This window comes from Euleptes europaea, chromosome 11 (genome assembly GCF_029931775.1).
Source record: "Euleptes europaea isolate rEulEur1 chromosome 11, rEulEur1.hap1, whole genome shotgun sequence".
In the NCBI taxonomy this organism is placed as follows: Eukaryota; Metazoa; Chordata; class Lepidosauria; order Squamata; family Sphaerodactylidae; genus Euleptes; species Euleptes europaea.
The window spans coordinates 53,713,838-53,734,758 of record NC_079322.1 but is presented as its reverse complement, the minus strand read 5'-3'; the positions used below and the strand labels follow the sequence as shown (position 1 = coordinate 53,734,758).

The 20,921-nt window shown below is 46.2% G+C and overlaps 1 protein-coding gene across 1 annotated transcript; it reads right to left on the bottom strand.

The window, feature by feature from the left end:
• Positions 1-1,419: 1,419 nt before the first annotated feature.
• Positions 1,420-5,250, bottom strand: LOC130484192 (cytoskeleton-associated protein 5-like). The gene has a single exon (XM_056857094.1). It carries the CDS (start codon positions 5,248-5,250, stop codon positions 1,420-1,422), a length of 3,831 nt encoding a protein of 1,276 aa, XP_056713072.1.
• Positions 5,251-20,921: the final 15,671 nt, after the last annotated feature.

The following is a 20,921-nucleotide window of genomic DNA, read 5'->3' as shown; positions in this document are numbered from 1 at the left end:
ATAAATTTTGGGCGAAAACGCATGGGGGGGGTTGCCTTGGATTTGCCCCTCTCCAGATGCACATGTCCCCCATCCAAACTCTCCAAACTCAACAATAAGCCCCCCGTGCAGAGTTTTGAGAATTCAGATGGGGAGATGTGCATCCAGAGAGCGGCGAATCCAAGGCAACCCCCCCCCACCCACCCCAATGCATTTTCGCCCTAAAGTGAACTGGCCAACGCGGCAGTTTCTGGGCAAGAGAGGCCCAGCCAAGCCAACTCCTCCAGAGCGGCGCTCCAGCCCGTGATGGAAGGCCGGCCGGCTGGCCGGTGGCAGCAGGGGGTGGGGAAGCCTCACCTGCTTCCCTCAGCCGCCGCTCCCGCCGCCGCTCCCGCCGCTGCTGTGCTGCGCGGCAGCTGAGGTGGTGGCGTAGGCGGCCCCTCCGGCCCCAGCCGGCCCATGCAGTTGTTGCAAAGGATCTTGCCCTGGCCGCCTTTCTTCCACATGGAGGAGGAGGTGGCGCGACACACGCTGCATGTCAGCTTCAGGCCTAGCTGCATCGCGGCGCCTCACGCTCCCGTTCGCTCCCTGCCCGGGGAAGCCTGCACTCCGGATGGATATCGCCAGGGGGAGGGGAGCGCCGCTGTCGCAGCTCGGCAAGTGGGGACGGTGGGAGGCCCGAGCGGGGAAAGGTGCAGCAGCCCCCTGCTGGCCATCGTGCGGGTTCTCCTCCTCCCAGCGACCCGCAAACATCCAAGCGGGGCATGCGCGGCTCAGCTGAGTCACGCGCGTGCCGGCAGAAAGGGCTACGCGTGCCGGAGTCGGCACGCGTGCCATAGGTTCGCCAACACGGTCCTAGACCAACACTCTAACCACTACACCACACTGGCTCCTATGACTGAACCTTGCACACTATATATACAGAGTATATGCTCCTCTGTTGGGCTCTGGTCCATTCCCTAGTAAAGGTTTGCATGACTTCTCCTATTCTGCTCTTCCCTCCTTATCCCTGTTAAAACTTTAAGGAAACTAGATTGTTGGCATGCATAGCCCTCCCTGTCCCGTCTGTTCTGACTAGCAGCAGGCTGATGCCACCTGAGGTCCTTTTAATGGGAGAGGCCAACCATTGAACCCTGGAGTGGCTTCCTAAGTGTTAAGCATTTAGCGTTTTCTGCCCCTGAGCTGTGGCCGTAGACCAATGCGGGGGGGAGCACTCAACAGGAAACTGAACACAGCACTCAAAACCAAAAGACCTTACACCTTTTTGAGCCATAGGTAGGGGTTTGATTTTATTGGTTACTTTGTTCACCTCATGAATGATTTGCTGGTCTGAAAGAAGAATATGCTGGCCAAATGGTGGACCCTTGGGACACCAGGCTAAAGAGGCTCAGATGTGGAGGCTCCAACCTTGCCCTCTCTCAAAGCTGGCCTCTCAGTAGATCATCTGCTCTGTTTGCCTTCTCTCTCTGACTTCATCACTGCCAAGCCATGCTTGACATAACTGCGAAAGAGCAGGGAGCATTTTTTCAAGAACGGCTCCAAGTCGGCCTCAGGGTATTCTTTCTTGTATTCATATAGCTCTTCGAGGCCTGCCCTAGCAGTCTCTTTGCAGTTGATCTTCTTGAAAATGTCTGCCAGAGTGGTGACGACTTTGTCTTCCACTGGCCCAGAATGCTCTTTCTCCCTGTCCACTATGTTCTGCTCTGCAGAGTGTCTTACCATCTTCCACAGATAGGCTTTCAACTCAGACTCACCTCCATCCTGTATCAACGTGAGGTGATCCAAAATCTCTGTACCCTTCAGCTTGCAGAGGGTGTGCAGCAGAGTCTTCAGTGCCCGGAGTGGGATCTGACTCTGGTACTGCTTCAGTTTCTCCTCAGGCAAAGCCTTCATGAAGATGTGAACATCCAGCAAGATCTGGTCCAACTTGACACTACCAATATTCTGAGGAAGGAGCCTGGCAGTTTTCCATAGACACTTTGCCACCACTTCAGAAAAGGCTAGAAGACTGTTGGAGGCCATCAAACTCTCACAGAGAAGGGCCAGCAAAGAGCTGAATATTCTTGTCTGATCAGATTTCTCCAGCACCTTGGTCATCAAGAGATTGATGGACTGGGTGACTTCCTGCCCCTCTGGAAGGTCTTCAACTGGAGATTCCAACAGTAAGGTGATCAGAATGTTCATGAGGTCCTTCAGCACCCCAGCTGAGGTTTCCTCAGCTAGGCTGTCCACCTTGAAGAGGGAGACTGTACTGCGGATGATACTGCTGTAAAGCTCAATGACTTTTCCCTTCTCTGTCTCCTCCTCTGCTGTTACATGGAAGCGACGGATGAATGTCAGCTGTCGGACCGTGGCTATCAAGAATTGGTTGATATGGCCAGACATGGTTTTTGCCTTGTCCTCATGCTTTAGAATCTCCTGGATCTCTGCTAGAGCCTCAGTGCTGGAGCTGATGTTGCCACTAGCTATATGGCAGATAATCATATTGATGTTACTCCCAGCCTGAGATTCAGGGCACATAGTGCTGGGAACATTGTCACCCCATTTGGGACTCTGGCACACAGCCATGCTGCTAGCATTCTCTGTCTCAGTTCTGTCCTGATCGGGAGCTGAATATTCTTCCTCTGTGTGGTTGCTGATTCCATGGCTTCGTTTGCCACCCTCTACTGATCCTGACCTAAAACTTAGGTTGGAGACCTGAGTGCTCACTTTATCTTCTTTGACTCGCCTTGCTTCTTCCTCTCTTATACTGTCCTCCAATATGTTCATATGCTTCTCAGATACACCTGCGATGGCCTTGAAGGCCTCAGACCCACACACATCTCTGGTCATCGCAATGACCCTCAAGGCAGCACTGTGGACAGCATTGTTGGAATCCCCAGCCAAGCTGACGATAGTCTTTAGAGCTTTACTTGGGTTTGGCTGGCACACATCTAGGCCATACTCCTTCAACAACCACCCCAGCTCTTCCAAGCATCCCACCCGCTGGTTGGAGTTTTTGCCCTTGGCCCCCTCTAGGAGGAAACAGAAAGTCTTGGAGACTGGGTAGATGAGAATTGTCTGCTTCACTATTGCCCGCACCTCTTTGAGGATGGACTGTTTGGTTGCCCCCATTTTCAGCAGGAGGTAGGGCAGGAAGGAGGAGGCCTCATTCTCTGTCAGCTGGTAGTTCTCCTGAATTAGTAGATCAAAGAGTCTTTTGAGATACTCCAAGCTCTTCATCAGCACCCACGTGTTGGTGTCAAAGAGCCGCAGAGTCAGCCATTTCAGGATGAGGTCCAGGCAGCTGATGACTCCGTCCTTCTCCGTCTCCAAGTGCTTCGCCATGATAGTCAGAGCTTTGATGTGATGCTGGAAGTTGGAGTGGAACATCTCCTCTTGCAGCTCGCTAGACAAGTAGCCACCCATCTGAGCCTTGAGCTGTTCCACATACTTGCTACTTGGGTTGCTGAAGTTCCATCTCAGCAGCCTCAGAGCCTTCTCATCCTTCATCCTTTGCTCTTTGGCTTTGGGAACAATCATGAAAATAGGCCCAACCTTGCTGCTGTCTTCCTTCATGCCATTTTTTGTCTTCACAGTCGGCATCCTCTTAACTTTTGGGATGGTTCTTTCTGATTTTTCTTTTTTGGCATCCAGGTTGAGCTCAGTGGACCCAACATTTTCAGCAAGGAAAGAGGCTGGGTTGCACTGTTGGGGAGGAGACAACTTGGGCCAGAGCTTGCTCCTTGGTAACTTGGAAGGATGGTTGCCAAGATGTGTAGTGGGCTTGGCTCGACACTCAGACTTGGTGTTCTCCAGCACCAACAAGACTTGGTCTCTGGAAGCAGGTTTCAGTTTCCCAGCTGCTTCAGACATCTTCTCAAAACCTAGATGAAGCAGGAAGAAAGGCAGGGCCTCGTGGGCTGCCTTGCATGTTTCCTCATGATGGTCCTCCAGGGACGAATAGAGGTGAGGCAGGCAGCGAACCAGGTCAGTGGAAGATGAACTGGGACTTGGCAGTTTTTCAGCCAGCCAACCCAGGATCCCTTGCCTTTGGGGACTATCCTCCTTCTTCAGCTCTGCAGAAAGATCCTCTTCATCCAGCCATTCCTTCATGCCTGTCTGCTGAGCCCAGGCTTCCACGGTTTTGAGTGCCAGGGCTCTCACACTGCTCTTACTGTCTCTGAAAATGGCAATGAGAGGTATGCCCAGAGTCTTGATGTGGTATTTAATGTCTGGTCCCATGACCATGGCGAGCTGCTGAAGGACCATGAGGGTCTGCTTCACAATAGCTTTATTGGAGTCCTGCAAGCAATTATTCAAGGCAACTGGGAGATCCCCGATGCTGGGCTGGATAGATTTGACCTCACTGAGGATCCTGGAGAGCTCCTCCAAACCTTCCCTGCGGACCTTCCAGCTTGTGTCCTGCATCTTCAGCATCAGCACCGTGGAGAACCTCTTGCTGAGGTCAACTGCATTGGTCCTCCTACAGAGCTGTGCATCACCTCCTCGCTGCTCATTAGCAGTATCCTTGCAGAACTTGCACCTGACTCGAGTAGGAGGGGGCAGGCTCTTGCCTTTCATCTTCTCAAACTCTGCATCGATCTGGGAGAGCAGAAGTGGTTTTTCATCCTCAAAGAAAGCCCTCAGTGGAGCACCTACATACAAGTACATCACCCCCAGGAGGTTGAAAGCAGAAGCCCGCACGTCTGGGTGCGCTGCAGCCAAGGCATATTTAATGTAATGGATGAAGGTCTTGGCTTCCATTCCATTAAAACCAAAGTCTTGAATGGCACTGGCCAGCCAGTTGAGGGTTTCTGAATGGGTTCTGGGACTGTCTTGTGAAAAGGCTGCTTCTGTGACCCTTCCTGCCATCCAAGGCAGTCCACACGCCTCCGCCACTGCAGTAAGGGCTTCCTTGGTGTCGTTTCCACAGATCACATCCCCAATCTTGTCCACAAGGTTTTCTAGGACAAACTTAGCAGAGGTTTTGGAGAAGTTCCCCTTCTGAGCAATGAGGGTGACAATCTGCAACTTCTTCTGCATTACCTGGAGTTTGGTTTCCTTCCATCCTGGTTCTTTGTCCAGTAGCCTCACCAGAGCCTGGCAGGGCACCTGGTTCTTCTCCATCTTCTCTACGGCCTTCTCAAATGCCTCCAGGCAAGATATGCGTTCTTTCCAGTTGCTACTATCCAGATGTTGAAGGCAGGAGGCAGGAAGTACAGCTGCTGCTTCCAGCTCACATGATTCTTCTGAAAGTTCCTTCTCAGGCACGTTCCTAGGATCTAGCATCTTCACCAACCTTGAGTTCTAGAACTTGGGCTGGCCATGTGGGGCATGATGGCTTCACCATTCCTTGGGCTGGGTTCTCAGTTCAGAGTACTTCAGCAAAGTACATTCTGTAAAAAATGATAGATGGTAGAGGTGTCTTCAGATGTTCCTTGCAATCCCTGCCCTCCACCCTACCCCTCCAGAAAGGAGGTGATGGTTCTCAGAGAGAGGGAAGGGGGTCCTCCTAAGGGGCTGCCGCTATAGCTTATAAGCTGTCACCCTTGACAGAAGGCTAACATTGTGATATCACTGTGATGTCATTGGTGCTTTAGCAAGAATGTGGCAAAGACAGAGAGAACTAAGGGAGAGAGGTCCTATAAGTATTGTGAGTTTCTGTAGAGCAGGGGTCCTCAACATGGTGCCCATGGGTGTCATGGTGCCAGCAGACACCCTTCCTGGTGCCTGTTGAGTGTTTTTTAGCAAATGGATGGGGCCAAATGGGGGGTTTTGCCCAGCAAGGCTTCTGATTGGCCATTGGATATTTGATTGGCTTTGCAGATTTTTAAAAATGTTACTTTGGCAGCAGCTGCCATAACATCACAAGGATCTTCACTGTGTGACTGAAGGTACGCTGCGGTGGCCATTTTGTGGCTGGCTCCTCCTCCTGCAGCAGCCATTTTATGGCAGCCATTTTGTGGCTGCACCCACCACACTGAGTCAGAATTGCAACGGTGACCACAGGCTTAAAGATGTTTGGAACCCCTGTAATAAAGTATAGGGCTGTTGAAATAAAAAAAATTCGGTATAGTTCGAATTTGGCTGGATTCAGCCCATCTGGATTCGGGATATGCTGAAGTCCAAACTCCCCTGCTTCGGGTCCGTGCAATTCGGCGGGAATTCAAAGTTCGGGGGAAAAATTCGGCCGAATAAAGCCATTAAAAACACAACCGTGCCTTTCTGCGGCTCCGGGGGGGCATTTTTGGGGGTAGAGGTCCCAAACTTTCAGCGGAGCTTCAAAGGACCCTTCTTGCAAGACCCCCCAAGTTTTGTAAAGATTGGGTCAGGGAGGGCTGAGATATGGGCCCCGAAAGGGGTCCCCCCACCCTTAATGTGCATCTCTGAGCAGAGCTTGCCGCCCACGCACAAAGCTCCCAGCCCCGACAAACAGCTGAGCTGCAGGGAGCAAGGGCGGGGCAGGAAGTTTGCAAAGCAACACAACTGCAAAGCAACACAACTGCAAAGCAACACAACCATGCAAAGCAACACGTTTGCAACCATGCAAAGCAACACCTGACACCTGGGAGTTTGCAAACCATGGAAAGGGACAGAGGCAGCTAGCTATGCATAATGAGCAGGAGGGGTGGAATTTCCCCTTTTGCATGGGACTCGGGACCAGGCAAATGCATTCTTTAAGTCACCATTTGAAAACCAGTTTTGAGCAAGCATCAAAATAGACCTAACCGATCTTATGAATTAGGGAAAACCTGAGGACACACAACTGAAGCCCCCCCTCAAACCAGGGAGAGAGAGACTCGAGGGGGCACACACACCCCAGGCAGAACAGGCGAAAGCCCCCTTTGGCTTCCCCCCCCCCGCCCACAGAAACTGCTCCCTCCCCACACACACACACACAGGAGAAAAATTATTCATTAAAGCCCCCAAAGGGGTCTTACTGTGGCTGTCTTCTGTTCCATCCGGAGGGGCTGGGAGGAATGGGTAATCCAATACGATACTATTTAAGCACGGGAGGTTTTGCCTTGGATTTGCCGCTCTGGAGATGCATACAAGATCGGGTGATCCATTCATCCCAATAAGGAAAAGGGGAAAGCCCATATCTCGGGACCCCCTGACCCAATGTTTACAAAACTTGGAGGGTCTCTTAAGAAGGCTTCTCTGAAGCTATGCTGCACCCCAAAAAATGCACCCCCTGCAGCCACAGAAAGAGAAAAGGGTGGAAGCCCATATTTCTGGCCCCACTGAACCCATCTTCACAAAACTTGGGAGGTCTCTTAAGAAGGCTCGTCTGAAGCTCCGCTGAAAATTTGGAAAGGAGCAAATGTGCACACGCACCCCCCCCCATGAGAATTTCTCTCTCTTTCTCTCCCTGGCCGGGCCGCGCAGCAGCTGATTCCTCCAGTACTCAATCCTGACTGATTGGCCAGAAGAAGACCCAGCTTGGCCACCGATTGGCCGGGGGAGAATGCTGCTTACTGACGGTTATGCTGCTGCGCCCTGAATTTGCTGAATTTATTTGTGAACTCCCGAACTCGCTGAATTCGGCTCCCCTGTTTTCCCGCCATTTTTAGTTCGGTTCGTTCCGAACTAAAAACCGCCGAATCAGGGGAAAACCGCCGAATCAGGGGAAATTCAGCTGTTTTTCGGTTTGGGCCGAACCGAATCGACAGCCCTAATAAAGTATTTTCAGTGATTTGACAAATGTAACACATCATTAGCTTCACATTCTCACAGTGTTTTCCTTGTTCTGGAGCTCTTTGGGAAGTAATGCTTCCAATATCAGGGGTGAAAAATTGAGACCGAAGTGCCGTTGGTGATTTAAAAACTGTGACTAGCATTGTGCACCCAGGTTAGTGAACAGAGCAAGATCCCCAAGAATTTGTTCTCCAGGCGCTTTAGGCATTACTCCAACCTATGGACCTTGTGCCAACTACCTATATAACCTAGCTCTACCATTCCAGAGAAGAGCCTTCATGTTGGCAAGATTAAATGCCTTTCCATCAGCAGTGACTCGTGGCAGGTTTCTTTGTACACCTCACAATGCCCTACTATGCGCCTGTGATGCGGGAGTCCCCGACTCTGTGGAACATATCCTATTGGACTGCCCATTCCACAGCAGACCTCACCATATAATGTTCAGCCATCTGCCAGATCCTCGGCGTATAAGATCAAAAAGGGATATGACTTGCTTCCTTTTAGCAGATCAGGATAGTAACCTCACTGCTCTAGCCTCCTTTTAAGCTACAGCCCGCTCTGAGAGCATCCCCAAAGATCATCCGGTTCAAGAGAGCTCAAGTATTATACAAACTGTAATTTTAATAGATAAATTATCATTACTAATGAATCATAAGAATGATTTTAACCTATCTTCGCCAGCTGTTCAGCGTGTTTTATTACTTCAAGATGCCAATAAAGGTATTGTATTACATTGAACAGAGCAAGAAACAGGTTTCTCCTCCACATCCATTGGGTAAAACCTTGATGCTTCATCCCAGTTCCCCTAATTCCTACCTTCTTCATTTGTTTGAGCCAGGGCTTCCCAGGGCATACATTCTTCAATACTTGGACCCTGTCTAGCTGCTCTGGTAATAGGAAGCCTGTGAGCATATGTATGGAAAAACAGAGAAGGAAAGCTACCAGGAATGAACCGGTGACCCTACTTCATCTCTCACTGGCACATCCAAGTCTCAACCTCTCTTTCCAACCTGGTTCCTAGAAAAACTGGTTGGCTCCTAAGTTTTGCAAAAACAAAACAAAACTGCACTCTACCCAATACAGTTTTCCTTGTACCAAGTCTAAAGCTAACATCCTATCAGCATCAAACGCAGGGCAAATAACCAATGTGGAAATGGACTTCTTTCAATCGTTGCTTCAGAGAAAGCAACTGCACATTGAAAAATATCCTGACATAAAACTCCCCACATTATAACTTCCTTTTCCTTTCGCCACCCTCCAGCATTACTATCTAGCATCAGCTTCACTGAATCCCCGTTTCCCCCAGAATGAGGCTGCAGTTTCCAGCCCACCAAAGCTCTCTGCATACTATCTCCTCACACCATTCAACCTTCTTATGGGATCCTGTCCAAAAGCTGGGAAGTTAATAGAAAGCATCCCGCCAGCTCCAAGCCACAGTCATGAAATCTGACACCAAAAGCAGTAATTCACACAAAGGTCACTCAGCAATAACTGCTCACAAAAACAAGAAAAGGTCAGTCAGATTATTTGTGCAGAACAATTCTAGACTATACAGGCTCTGAGGCTCGGGGTTTCTTTCCCGCCCAGGATTGACAGACCATTTAGGCTAAAGGAAGAGGAATTTATGGGCCTCTTCCCCAAGAGACCTGCTCCCAAGTCTCTTCACTTTATTCATTAGTGGTGGCAAAGGTAGTTAACATTCAGCTGATATATGAAAGCAGCAAAGCAGCCAAAAAGAGAAGGGAGCGTCAGGATATTTTATTGCTTTGGCTTGTGAATTCTGGGTAGGTTTTTTTATTTTATGTCAAATATTGAGATAAGCTACCTTTAAACTTTTTTTTCCTTTAAAAATAAACATACTATTATTATGTGTGTGTTTTTCTTTGCAGAGTCAAATAAGTGATCACCAGAGCTGGGAAATTGTCTTTGCTGCAATCACAGGGTTGTTGTCACCGCAGCAGATAAATGCCAGAGTTATTCATAAAATTAAAAATCCAAACAACCTCCCACCCATATAATTGAGTATTTTGAGCAAGCAACATTCTTGTGCCCTGTTTTCTTCTTTGGTAATTGTTGAACGTTGAGCAGTTGATACTGAGGCATAGTGATCCTAGTGTTTATAATGTGCATTTTAAGATCAACAGAATGCACCCCTTCAAGAAGGTGATATGATAGCCATCTTCAAGTATTTGAAGGGCTGTCATAGAGGACAGAGTGGAGTTGTTTTCTGTTGCCCCAGAAGGTCGAACCAGAACCAACAGGTTGAAATTAAATTTAAAAAAAATTCAGCTAAACATTAGAAAGAACTTCCTGGCAGTTAGAGTGGTTCCTCAATGGAACAGGTTTCCTCAGGAGGTGGTGGGCTCTCCTTCTTTGGAGGTTTTAAGCAAAGGCTAGATGGTCATCTAACATCAATGCTGATTCTCTGATTCACTATGAATTTAGGCAGACCATGAGAGGGAGGTTAGGAAGGGATGACACAGTGCTCAGCTCTTGTGGTCCTTTCTTATATGCCTAGGGTAATAACTGATCACCACTTTGGGGTCAGGAAGGAATTTTCTTCCAGGCCAGATAGGCCTAGGGATCCTGGAGGTTTTTTGCCTTCCTCTGGGCATAAAGCAGGGGTCAAGAGGGAGTGGAGGAGGAGGTAACTGTGAATTCCCTGCATTGTGCAGGGGGTTGGACACGATAACGCTTGTGATCCCTTCCAGCTCTATGTTTCTCTGTTTATAATATCTCTCCTGATGCTGTTTGTTGAGAGATGATCACCTGTAAACTTTTAAATGACAAACATAAAAATATCAGAGCAGCCCATGCCTGCATCTATTCAGGAGTTACATGCAGATATTTCAAGAATCTCAGAAGCAAATTTGCAATACTGTGTCTGACTTACATGTAGACAATGCTTCTGGAGAAAGGAAAAGTGGTGCTGGGATATGGCAGCAGGAAAAGAGAAAGACCCAACATGAGATGGATGGACTCAATGAAGGAAGCCATGGACCTCAGTTAGCAAGACTGTTAGCACCAATGCTGTTAACAACAGGATGCTTTGGAAGTCATTAATTCATAAGGTCGCCATAAGTTGGAAGTGACTTGATGGCACTTAACACACACACATACCCTGCTCTAGGGCTGTTGAAAACAAAAACAAAAAAATCAGTTTAATTCAGTTTCGGGTTTAAATGGCCTTTTTTAATTCAGGAAAACCCAAATCCCGAATTCCCCTATACTGGTATAGGTGGGAATTTAAATTCAGGATTCCCGAATAATTCGTTCACTTAAACACATAAAATGCATTTCATGACCTTTCATGGTTCCTGCAGGGGCATCTTTGCAGGTAGAGGTCCCAAATTTTCAGAGTAGCTAGAAGGGACTCTCCTTGAAAGAACTCCCAATTTTGGTAAAGATTGGTTCAGGGGGTCCAGAGTTATGGGGTCTGGAAGGGGTCACTCCCATCCTCCATTCAAATGCATTGGCAAAGTGGCTGTGTTCAGACTCTTTAATGTGATGTTTGCAATGTATCTGAATGGAGAAGATGGCTTTAAACAGTGGGTAAGTTCACCCCACACCTCCATAGAGACAAAGTGTATCACACTGTATCTCTATGAAGGCACCGGGCAAACTTTCCCACCCACCGTTTAAAGCCCAGCTTCTCCATTCAGATACATTGCAAACATCACATTAAAGAGTCTGCCAATGCATTTGAATGGAGGAGGATGGGGGTGAGCCCTTTCAGACCCCATAACTCAGGACCCCCTGACCCAATCATTACCAAATTTGGGGATTCTTGCAAGGAGAGGCCCTTCTAGCGACCCTGAAAATTTGGGACCTCTACCTGTAAAAAGGACCCCATAGGAGCCGCAGAAAGCCAGATATTCGGGAATGGCAAATTTGGCTTTGCCAACCTCCTGTGGACTCGGTAAACCCAAACCAGAAATTTACTGAATTTGCATTTATTGGGTATTTTTATGATTCGGTTTTTACCAAATCAACAGCCCTACCCTGCTCCCTCCATAAAATATTCCTCAGGTGGCTTGCAAAGTTCAATTAAAAAATTTAATGGCAGCACTAAAATATGCAACTATAAAACTATGAAAAGCAGCAATAAGAGACCAGTTAAAGACAGAGAAAAGCTTTTTAAAAAAAGGTAAAGGAAAGCAGAGAAAAGCTAAAACATGAAAACACAGAAATAACAACATTCTGCTTAAAACTATCAATACGATTTCCACTGTGAAAAGCCACAGGAATAAACGAGTACTGTGATTACAGTCTTTTTAGGCTGGAGATTAAGTGATGTGACAGAGGCATAATGAAAACAGTGGCATCAAGAGCATTTGAAGGCAGTTTGTGAAATAGTTCTGTCTCTGAGAGGAGGAGCTCTCTGGGGGTCCTTAGGGTTCTTATGTGTTCAAACACAACACATGAATGGGCCCACTGAGCGCCACTTCCACAGTTATAACCAAAATTTTAACTCTAGGAGGTCAGGCTTCGGTGGCAACCCAAGAGAGGGCCTTCTCCGTCATGGCACCAAAGCTCTGGAACTCTCTCCCCAGGGAGATTCTTCTGTTCTCTTATGTTGTCATATTCCACCAGTGGTAGATTCAAACACAGTAGAGATACTATTGTTCTAGATGTTACTGTCCATTCTGCTATTTTGAGCATTCTGCCAGCTGTGACATATCTAAAACAAGCCTAAAGCCAAACAAAAGAAGTGGACCAGAGAGCAAGAGGTGAGATACAATGTTTTCTTCCCTTGACCTCACTGTTCTTTTCAGCCTACTTCAATCCTCGTACAGTTCAAAGTCTGAGATTTCTATTCACAGCAGTGTGAAAAGCAGGGAGACAGTCACTCCATCCTGGGAAATTCCTGAAGATTTGAAGGTAGATCCTGGGGAGGGCAGGATTTGGGGAGAGGAGGGACCTCAGTGGGGTGTAAGTCCATAGGGTCCACCCTTCAAAGCAGCCATTTTCTCCAAGGGAACTTTGTAGCCTGGATAAGATGCTTTTGAGGGCGGGCTGCGTTTTTTGGACAGATCCACCCCAGCTGCAAACTCAGCTGATGCTTCTGCTGGCCTTGCTTATCACTGCTTGCTTAACTGTATGTGCAGAGAGGTGCCAAGTTTCATTCCTCTCCCCTGATGTGTGCAAGGTTCGAAAGATGCTGCTCAGCACCAGGGTCAATCCTTCACAGCGCAAACACCCAGAAGGCATATGATGGTCTGTTCTGGGGACACACCCCCATCACACCAAAAGTATCAGGGTGCTTGATGATTACTAGCCCTGCCTATCCTGAGCAATTACACTCTGTTCCTGCCAAACTAGTTGTGACCTCACCGGTTTTACAACCAGGCCTATTTAATGGGGGGGGGGAGCCTGCCCACTGAGACAGCACAGAGCAGGGGTGGAGGGGGGTTTGCACTCAGCCTATTTGGCAAACCCCCCCTCCCAAATTCCTGCTCAGCCTAAATACTCATACAGCGACCAGCTAACCCTGTGCTGCCAATAGGGAGGATGGATGGGTCAGCTGCAGCAGAAATGCTCTAGGTGAGAGGGTGCAGCTGATTAAAGCAGCCTGTTACCCACTCCTGGTTGGCTGACATGATTTGCAAATAGCCAATCACATCTCGAGCCTCGTTTGAAGTTAACTGGGGCCGAGGCAAACTGATCCACAGCTTAATCTGCTGTGTACGTCTCTTCTCTGGGTTCTAGTATTGCCCGGTGGTCATTAGCAATGTCCATTATTAAGTAATTCATTCCTTTGGGTTTTGTTCTTAAATCTTGATTTCACTTGGTGTGACTTTCTGTAATCCTTTTTAATCATGACTGATACACTATTTACATCACTGCTCATTTGCAGAGCCTGCCACAGCAAGGTCAGATGCTAATGCTTCATATGCAAATGCGCTGTCTCATTGGCTTGGTAAATATTTTATTATATCATCAGGGTTGATCTTTGACTCTTTTATTGGCCTTCCTCTGATTAAGAACATACTCTAATAACAGACAACAAGGGAATCCGTTTTAAAAGGATCTTCACGCAGTTCCTAAACCTGTGCCTAAAATTAATAGCACCTATAAAGTATAACAATTTATTAACTCCTTTCATGCACAATTTGAAAATGACAAAGCCTTGAGATATTAAAGGTGTTGAAAACAAAGAGGGACTAAGTGCCCCTTTCCCCACATTTGGGTTCTATGGGTACACTCTACCTCAGCCCTGTAGGATCTGGTGTGCAAGACTTGAAAAAGATTAATTTTACCTCTGAGATTATTTTACATCTATTGAAAGCCCACTGTACTGGGTTAGTCAGAGCTTTGGAGTTTATCGTTATTCATATGCTGGAGGTGCTTCTTTCAATAGCTCATAAACACAAGAGCCAGATCAGGAACTGCCTTTTCCATCTTGACCCAGTATCTGAAAGTCATGGTCAAGGGGAATAAACCTGAATTCAGTCAAAACTAAAAGTGTTGATGCTTGTAGAGAATGCTCATGGACTAGAGGAGACTGATGAATGAATGAATGAATATTTATTAATACAACACAAGCCAGACAACAAAGAGGAGATTGATGTGCCTGCAGTTGTAATGGAGGTGATTGTTTCCCTATTTGAACTGGTAAGGAGCACGGGGTGGATGATGCTTCTAGATGTAGGTCCACTTTCTGGCAAGCCCATGGTTGCCATTGCTGGAGATGCTTTTTACCAATTGCACTTGTTTGCCAACATTTTCTTCCAGCATAGATTTCCCTTGCTTCCAGGCTTGATTACGTTGGCATGTGTCTCCCCCCGCCCCATTTTACTGCTGATTAAATGATTTCCACCAGTGGAAGAGAACTTACCCCTTTTACTGCTGATTAAATGATTTCCACCAGTGGAAGAGAACTTACCCCTACCCCCACTACAGCCCAAATGCCCTCTATGCTGCTCCTAGTGGACAGGGAAGCCCCAGGAAGAGCATAAGGGAGGAAGCTGGAGGGATGCCACAGGAGGAGGGGACTGGGGAAAATCATCCCCATTTCAACAGTGAAACATTTGGCAAGATCCAACCCTTCATGTTACACTGTACATAGTAACTACCTTTGAAGATGTCTCAGAAGCTTTTAGGTGGTACAAAATGCAGTTGCCCACCTTTGCACAGGTGTAGGGAAGCACACTCGTATACTATCAGTACTGTGCCAATTACATTGGCTTCCTTATGGACCCACTTCTGAGTGTTTGTTGTGACTGTAAAACCCAGAAGAAGAGTTGGTTCTTATATGCCGACTTTCTCTACCACTTAAGGGAGAATCAAACCAGAATGAGGCAAATTAGTGGCAACCATTTTTAAAGCCCTTTTATCTCAACGGGCCTTACATGTTGTTCAGGGCTTCTAACTTCAATAGAAGAAGAAGCAGAAGGAGAAGGAGAAGAAGAAGAGTTGGTTTTTATATGCCGACTTTCTCTACCACTTAAGGGAGAATCAAACCAGCTTACAATCACCTTCCCTTCCCCTCCCCACAACAGACACCCTGTGAGGTAGGTGGGGCTGAGAGAGCTCTAAGAGAGCTGTGATTAGCCCAAGGTCACCCAGCTGGCTCCATGTGCCAAAGTGGGGAAACAAATCCAGTTTACCAGATTAGCCTCCGCCACTCATGTGGAGGAGTGGGGAATCAAACCCAGTTCTCCAGATCAGAGTACACCACTCCAAACCACCGCTCTTAACCAGTACACGACACTGGCTCTCTTTGCCCCATGTCAGCATGAACAGGTTATAATCAAGAAATCATATCCTACCCAGTATGCCTTCTCTAGACCAGACGTAAGTATGGTACAGTGACAACGGGAGTGGGGATTGTGCCATTCTTTCCTTGAGATCTGGAACTGAAGAAAGAGCAGATTCTCCATAAAGGATGTAAAACCTTTTTTTTTTTTCCTGCTCACGCAATTTGCCCTTTAAAGATGGGTGGAGATCCATGACCTTCATCACATTTCTTTGAGCCATAAAAAGAGCCCTGTTTGTTAAGTTCAAGGTATTTCCATTCTAAAATCCCCCTCAAATAAAACATCTTCCATACTCTTTTTTTGCCACGGCATTCTGTTAGAAATTCTTAACATATATGGAAGCTTTAATGACCTTGCATACATCAGGGATCTTTTCAGTGTATCTTTTATAACAAACTGATCAGCATCCCCCATTTGCGCAATGTATTATTAATACAAATTGCCTATGATACTAAAATTGCGAGCAACAATATGCCTTTGATTGTCAGGTGTTCCTGTTTTCTCAGCCGCGGTGAACTTTTGCCATGGCTCCCTTTACAGCAGCAGAGTCAAGATTGAAAGATTGCTACTTGTGGGCAGAAGGGTCTCCTCATGTTGTGCATTTATAGCTGCCCTCTCTCTTCTTCTAAATACATGAGAGGCCACTCGGATTTGTCATTATCAGCAAGAGCAAATGCCTGTCCTTGACCTTCAGTTGTAACAGGGAGAATCTGTATGCATTAGCACAGAGCTGGCCAAAGGCATTTTACCGCCCAAACGCTACACTGCACAATCTAAAAGGTGGGCCTCGAATCTCCTAGTAGTGCTGGGGTGCTGCAGTCTACGGTCCAGCATCCTCTGTGACTTTATGAGGGGTCACAGGGCATCCCTTTCAGTATGCACTCTGTTTTAGTGGCCAAACTACTGTTACACCCAAGCAACAGTTGTGATGCTTGGACAGTTAGGCTGTAATGTTCTTCTGTTAGTAGTTATCTATTTTTTAAAAACAGTACATCAAATCATTGGGAGGGCATGGGGCAGAAACAAACCTTCTAGACCAGGGGTGTCAAACTCATTTGTTATGAGGGCCGGATATGACATAAATGTCACTTGGTTGGGCCAGGCCATGCCTCACCAGCCTGGATCGAGAGTGGAGGGGTGGCTGCTTTGGCTGGCTTGTGGGCCAGATTAGAGCTCTCAAGGGGCCAGATCCAGCCATATGTTTGACACCCCTGCTCTAGACAATCAGAAAATAATTAGACGTTCTTCCATTATGCAGTCCACAACCAAGCAATCTTATATTTATCAAGCATCTTGGTGTAGGACCTCTGATACCTGCAGGATTCTCCAGTGACAAGATCTTCCAGTGATGAGAACAACTTATCTCTATTAATTTTAATTAAGGATGCCAGTATGCTGTAGCAGCCAGAGTGTCAGTCATGGGTCTGGGAAACCCAGGTTCTGATCGCTTCTCTATACAGAGGCTTACTGTAACTCTCTCTACATAGGGCTGCCTTTGAGGCTGACTTGAAAACTCCAGCTAGTACAAAATGCCGCAGTGAGGCTTCTTACAGGGTCCTCTTCACGGGCTCGTATCACACCAGTGCTTAAACAGCTGCACTGGCTCTAGCTGGACTATTGGGTCAGATTCAATGTGCTGGTTATTACCTTTAAAGCCTTACACGGTGTGGGATTTTCGTATCTGCCGGACCGCCTCTCCTGGTACGTTCCCCGGAGGACTCTTCATTCAGCTAATAACAATCTTTTGGTGGTCCCTGGCCGGAGGAGTGTCCAGCTGGCCTAAACCAGGGCCAGGGCTTTCTCTGCCCTGGCCCCTGCCTGGTGGAATAGCCTCTCTAGTGCGACCAGGGCCCTGCAGGACCTCAAAGAGTTCCGCAGGGGCTGTAAAACAGAGCTATTCCGCCAGGCTGAAGCCAGCTATGGTTCCTATATATAAAGGCTAGCCTCCCGAACCTCTCCACTGTGGTAACACCCTTTATTCCATCTGGTGCCTTCCCTCTGCTCGCCTAGCTGACGTTGTGTATTGTGATTCGTATGTTAGAGGCGCCTAGGTAATTTAGTATAATGTTTATACGATTTTATAGGGCTATTTTAAAATGTTTTAATGCTTTTATTGATTAATATGATTTTATATTCTGTAAGCCACTCTGAGCCTGGCTTTGGCTTTTGGTCGCACACACTCAGCCTAACCTACTTCACAAGGTTGTCATTGAGAGGATAAAGTGGAGGAGGAGGAAATGATGTAAGCCACTTGGCATCCCTGTTGGGGATAAAAGATGGGTATAAATGAATAAGATCAGCTGCTTCCACTCAAATGGAAGGGAAACCTTGCGCACAGGATGTTAAGACAATAAGAAAAGTCCAGTGGATCAGGTCAAGGGACAGGTCCATTAAGCTAGCTGGAATGTCCACAAGCGGTAAATGAAGGCAAAATGCATCCTCTCTTTGCCCCTGTAGGACATTAATATTCAGAAGCATTCTGCCACTGCACTGAGAGGTCCCATTTAGTTTTCAGGGCTAATAATAACAATGGATACACCAATTCTTCACAAATGTCTCTTATCCCCTTTCAAAGGCAGCTACCTCAGCGGCCGTCATCACTGCAAATGCCAGAAGTTAATTATGTGTTGTGCGAAGAAGAGCTTTTCTTTTTTGTGCCCTCTGAATCTACTGTTTCATTTATAATAGGGAATAATTTAGGCTTAAAGCTTTGACCAATAAAGCCGTACCATTAAAGGAAAGGAAAGTGTAGTAGGGAATAAAGTTGCCATTAACATCTGTGAGATTTGAGGCAGTTTTCACTGCTTTGTTCCTTGTATATATTACAATGTTTTTATTGCTTTGTTCTGCACTTTTGGAATCCAGCTCCACTGTGCTGTTTGTATGAATTATCCCATAATATTGCATGGATTGTAGTGTTTTTAATGCCTTGTTCCCTAATTTTGTAATCCAGTTTCATTGACTATTGGTTGTATGTTTTATACTGTTCTTATTGCATTGTTTTTAACTGGGTTATATGCCTTGAGTTTCAGCGAGAAAGGTGGGCTATAAATGACATGAATAAATGAGTCGATAAAGATGTCAATAAGGTGACTCTAAGAAAGGCAGAAAATGTTCTTCCTACCCATTTTTTCTGTGCATGCATCCTTTCAAACCTCCGTAATCATCTCTATTTCAATAATCTCAAAAGAATGAGTATTTCCTGATATAAAAGATGCCCCAACATGCTCATTATTTGGGTTGTCTCTTTTTATGCCATTTGTAGCTGTAAAAGCCAGTGCAACAGAATTACACCCTTCAAAGTCTTGTTGAAGTCAATGGGCTTAGAAAGGGTAACTGTTTTAGATTTGCACTGAAAACATGGTGTGTGGGAGGTCGTATGTGGGAGATCTGTGACTGGATGTCCCATCATAACTTAAAACATTGAAAAGCAGCCATAGGTAGTTGGGGGTCATGGCATTATGGAAGGTGGAGTCAGCTGCTGCCACCACCCTGCTTCATTTTCCTGGTGGAAATCTTCCCTCACCAAGCTGCTAGTAGCCTAATACAGTTACTCACCTTTTTTTCAGCACTAGAAGAAAAAGGAAAAGAGTTGGTTTTTATACCCTAATTTTCTCTACCTTAAGGAGTCTCAAAGCAGCTTACAATCACATGCCCTTCCTCTCCCTGCAACAGGCACCTTGTGAGGTAGGTGGAGCTGAGAGAGTTTGGAGAGAACTGCGACTAGTCCAAGGTCACCCAGCAGGCTTCATGTGGAGAAGTGGGGAATCAAACCCGGTTCTCCAGATTAGAGCCCACCACTCTTAACTGCTACACCATGCTGGCTGTCACTAGGGCTATAGGTATCTCTGAAAGTGTCTGTGGAAGAACTGGTCAACTCCTTACTTGCCCCAGAAGATGCCACCATTGTCCTGATCCAAATCCTCCTCTTTTTGTGATTGCTTGTTAAGCTTCAAAAATACATTGGGAAATCTGATCACAGATGTCCCACCAAGACACCTTGATCTAGTAGTACATTTAACAGCTCGTTCAGGTTTTTAAGTTTTTAACAACAACAAAAAATCTCCATATTCATGCTAATCCAGTCAATAACATAATACCCTATCACTGTGCATAATGGCCTTGCTACTGGGGATGGAGATCACCCACATTTTTAACACTCACCACAAAGGCAATATGCAAAAAAAAACCACCCTCATTAAATGACATACATTAATACAATAGGAAATGAACCATTTACATGAGGGTGGGGCATTGATGTAGCAGAGCGAGTAACTATACTCCATAAGAACTACTTGACACCCTTTGTCACATCTAAGTCTACCCGTGTGCTTTTCCAAGACTGCACAATTCCACCATGCTGCATCCAAAGCAGATGTTTTCCAGGTTAGGAGTACTGACTCATGACATAAACTCCACCATAGCATTCTCGCAGTAAAATACTGATTGACACAACCACAGTACCCCACCTTGTGATGCTGCACTGGTGCAGAAGAAATTATGACCCATCCTCAATGCTTAGTTGCAAAAGGTCACTGGATTAAACAGCAGGTGAGCCAAAACTGGTACATCTAGCTGCTAGGCTGGTAATGAAAGAAATGAATAGGTCTATATAATACAGATTATGACTGTCGTATTTCTTTCCCTAATCACAGTCAGGCACTTGGGCAGACATGCAGTGTCCTTGACAATGGGAAAGTTCTGATCGATTGCTATCTGAATTAGCAGCAATGTTGGCAGCAATATGTTTTTTATGGTGAAAACCTGTGAAAATGCCTACTTTGGAAGGATTTGGAGCAAAAAACTCCACCAAATCAGAAAAATACCCAGTTGAGTAGCATAATAATGTTGTAGTCACCAGAGTAATATTTCCATCATTTAAAGTCTACTGTCCCATTAGCCTCAGCATAAAAGTTTCCAGTCTCTTTGAAACAAATTGCTTTTACATTAATGTCAGTATAATAAAAACTAGTTTAATTTCAACATTTCTAGACATCCATAACTGCTTTTTACCCATAAATATTGTGTAACAGCTGTGGCCAATTTTATAGAACCTGAGTAGCCAAACCAGAACATCTAGATCCATATTTGGAATTCAGGATTATTTACTTTGTCAATGATTGACTGTATTTCTACACGGACCTGGAAATGCAAGCATGTAAGTGTTTTGAGTTTTCTTGATTTTTTCTATGCTATTCATAAGTAGTTCAAGACCTGAGTAAAGTCATCAAAATTAGATTTTTTTAAATGTTGAGTGCCATGTTTTGTTTCAGAAACTGCTGTTCATTCCAATTTGAATTCTAAATATACAATTTAAGGAAGAAGAAGAAGAAGAAGAAGAAGAGTTGGTTTTTATATGCTGACTTCCTGTAACGTCTAAGCATAATCAAACCGGCTTACAATCTCCTTCCCTTCCTCTCCCCACAACAGACACCTTGTTAAGTAGGTGGGGCTGAGAGAGATTAGAGAGAACTGTGACTAGCCCAAGTTCACCCAGCTGGC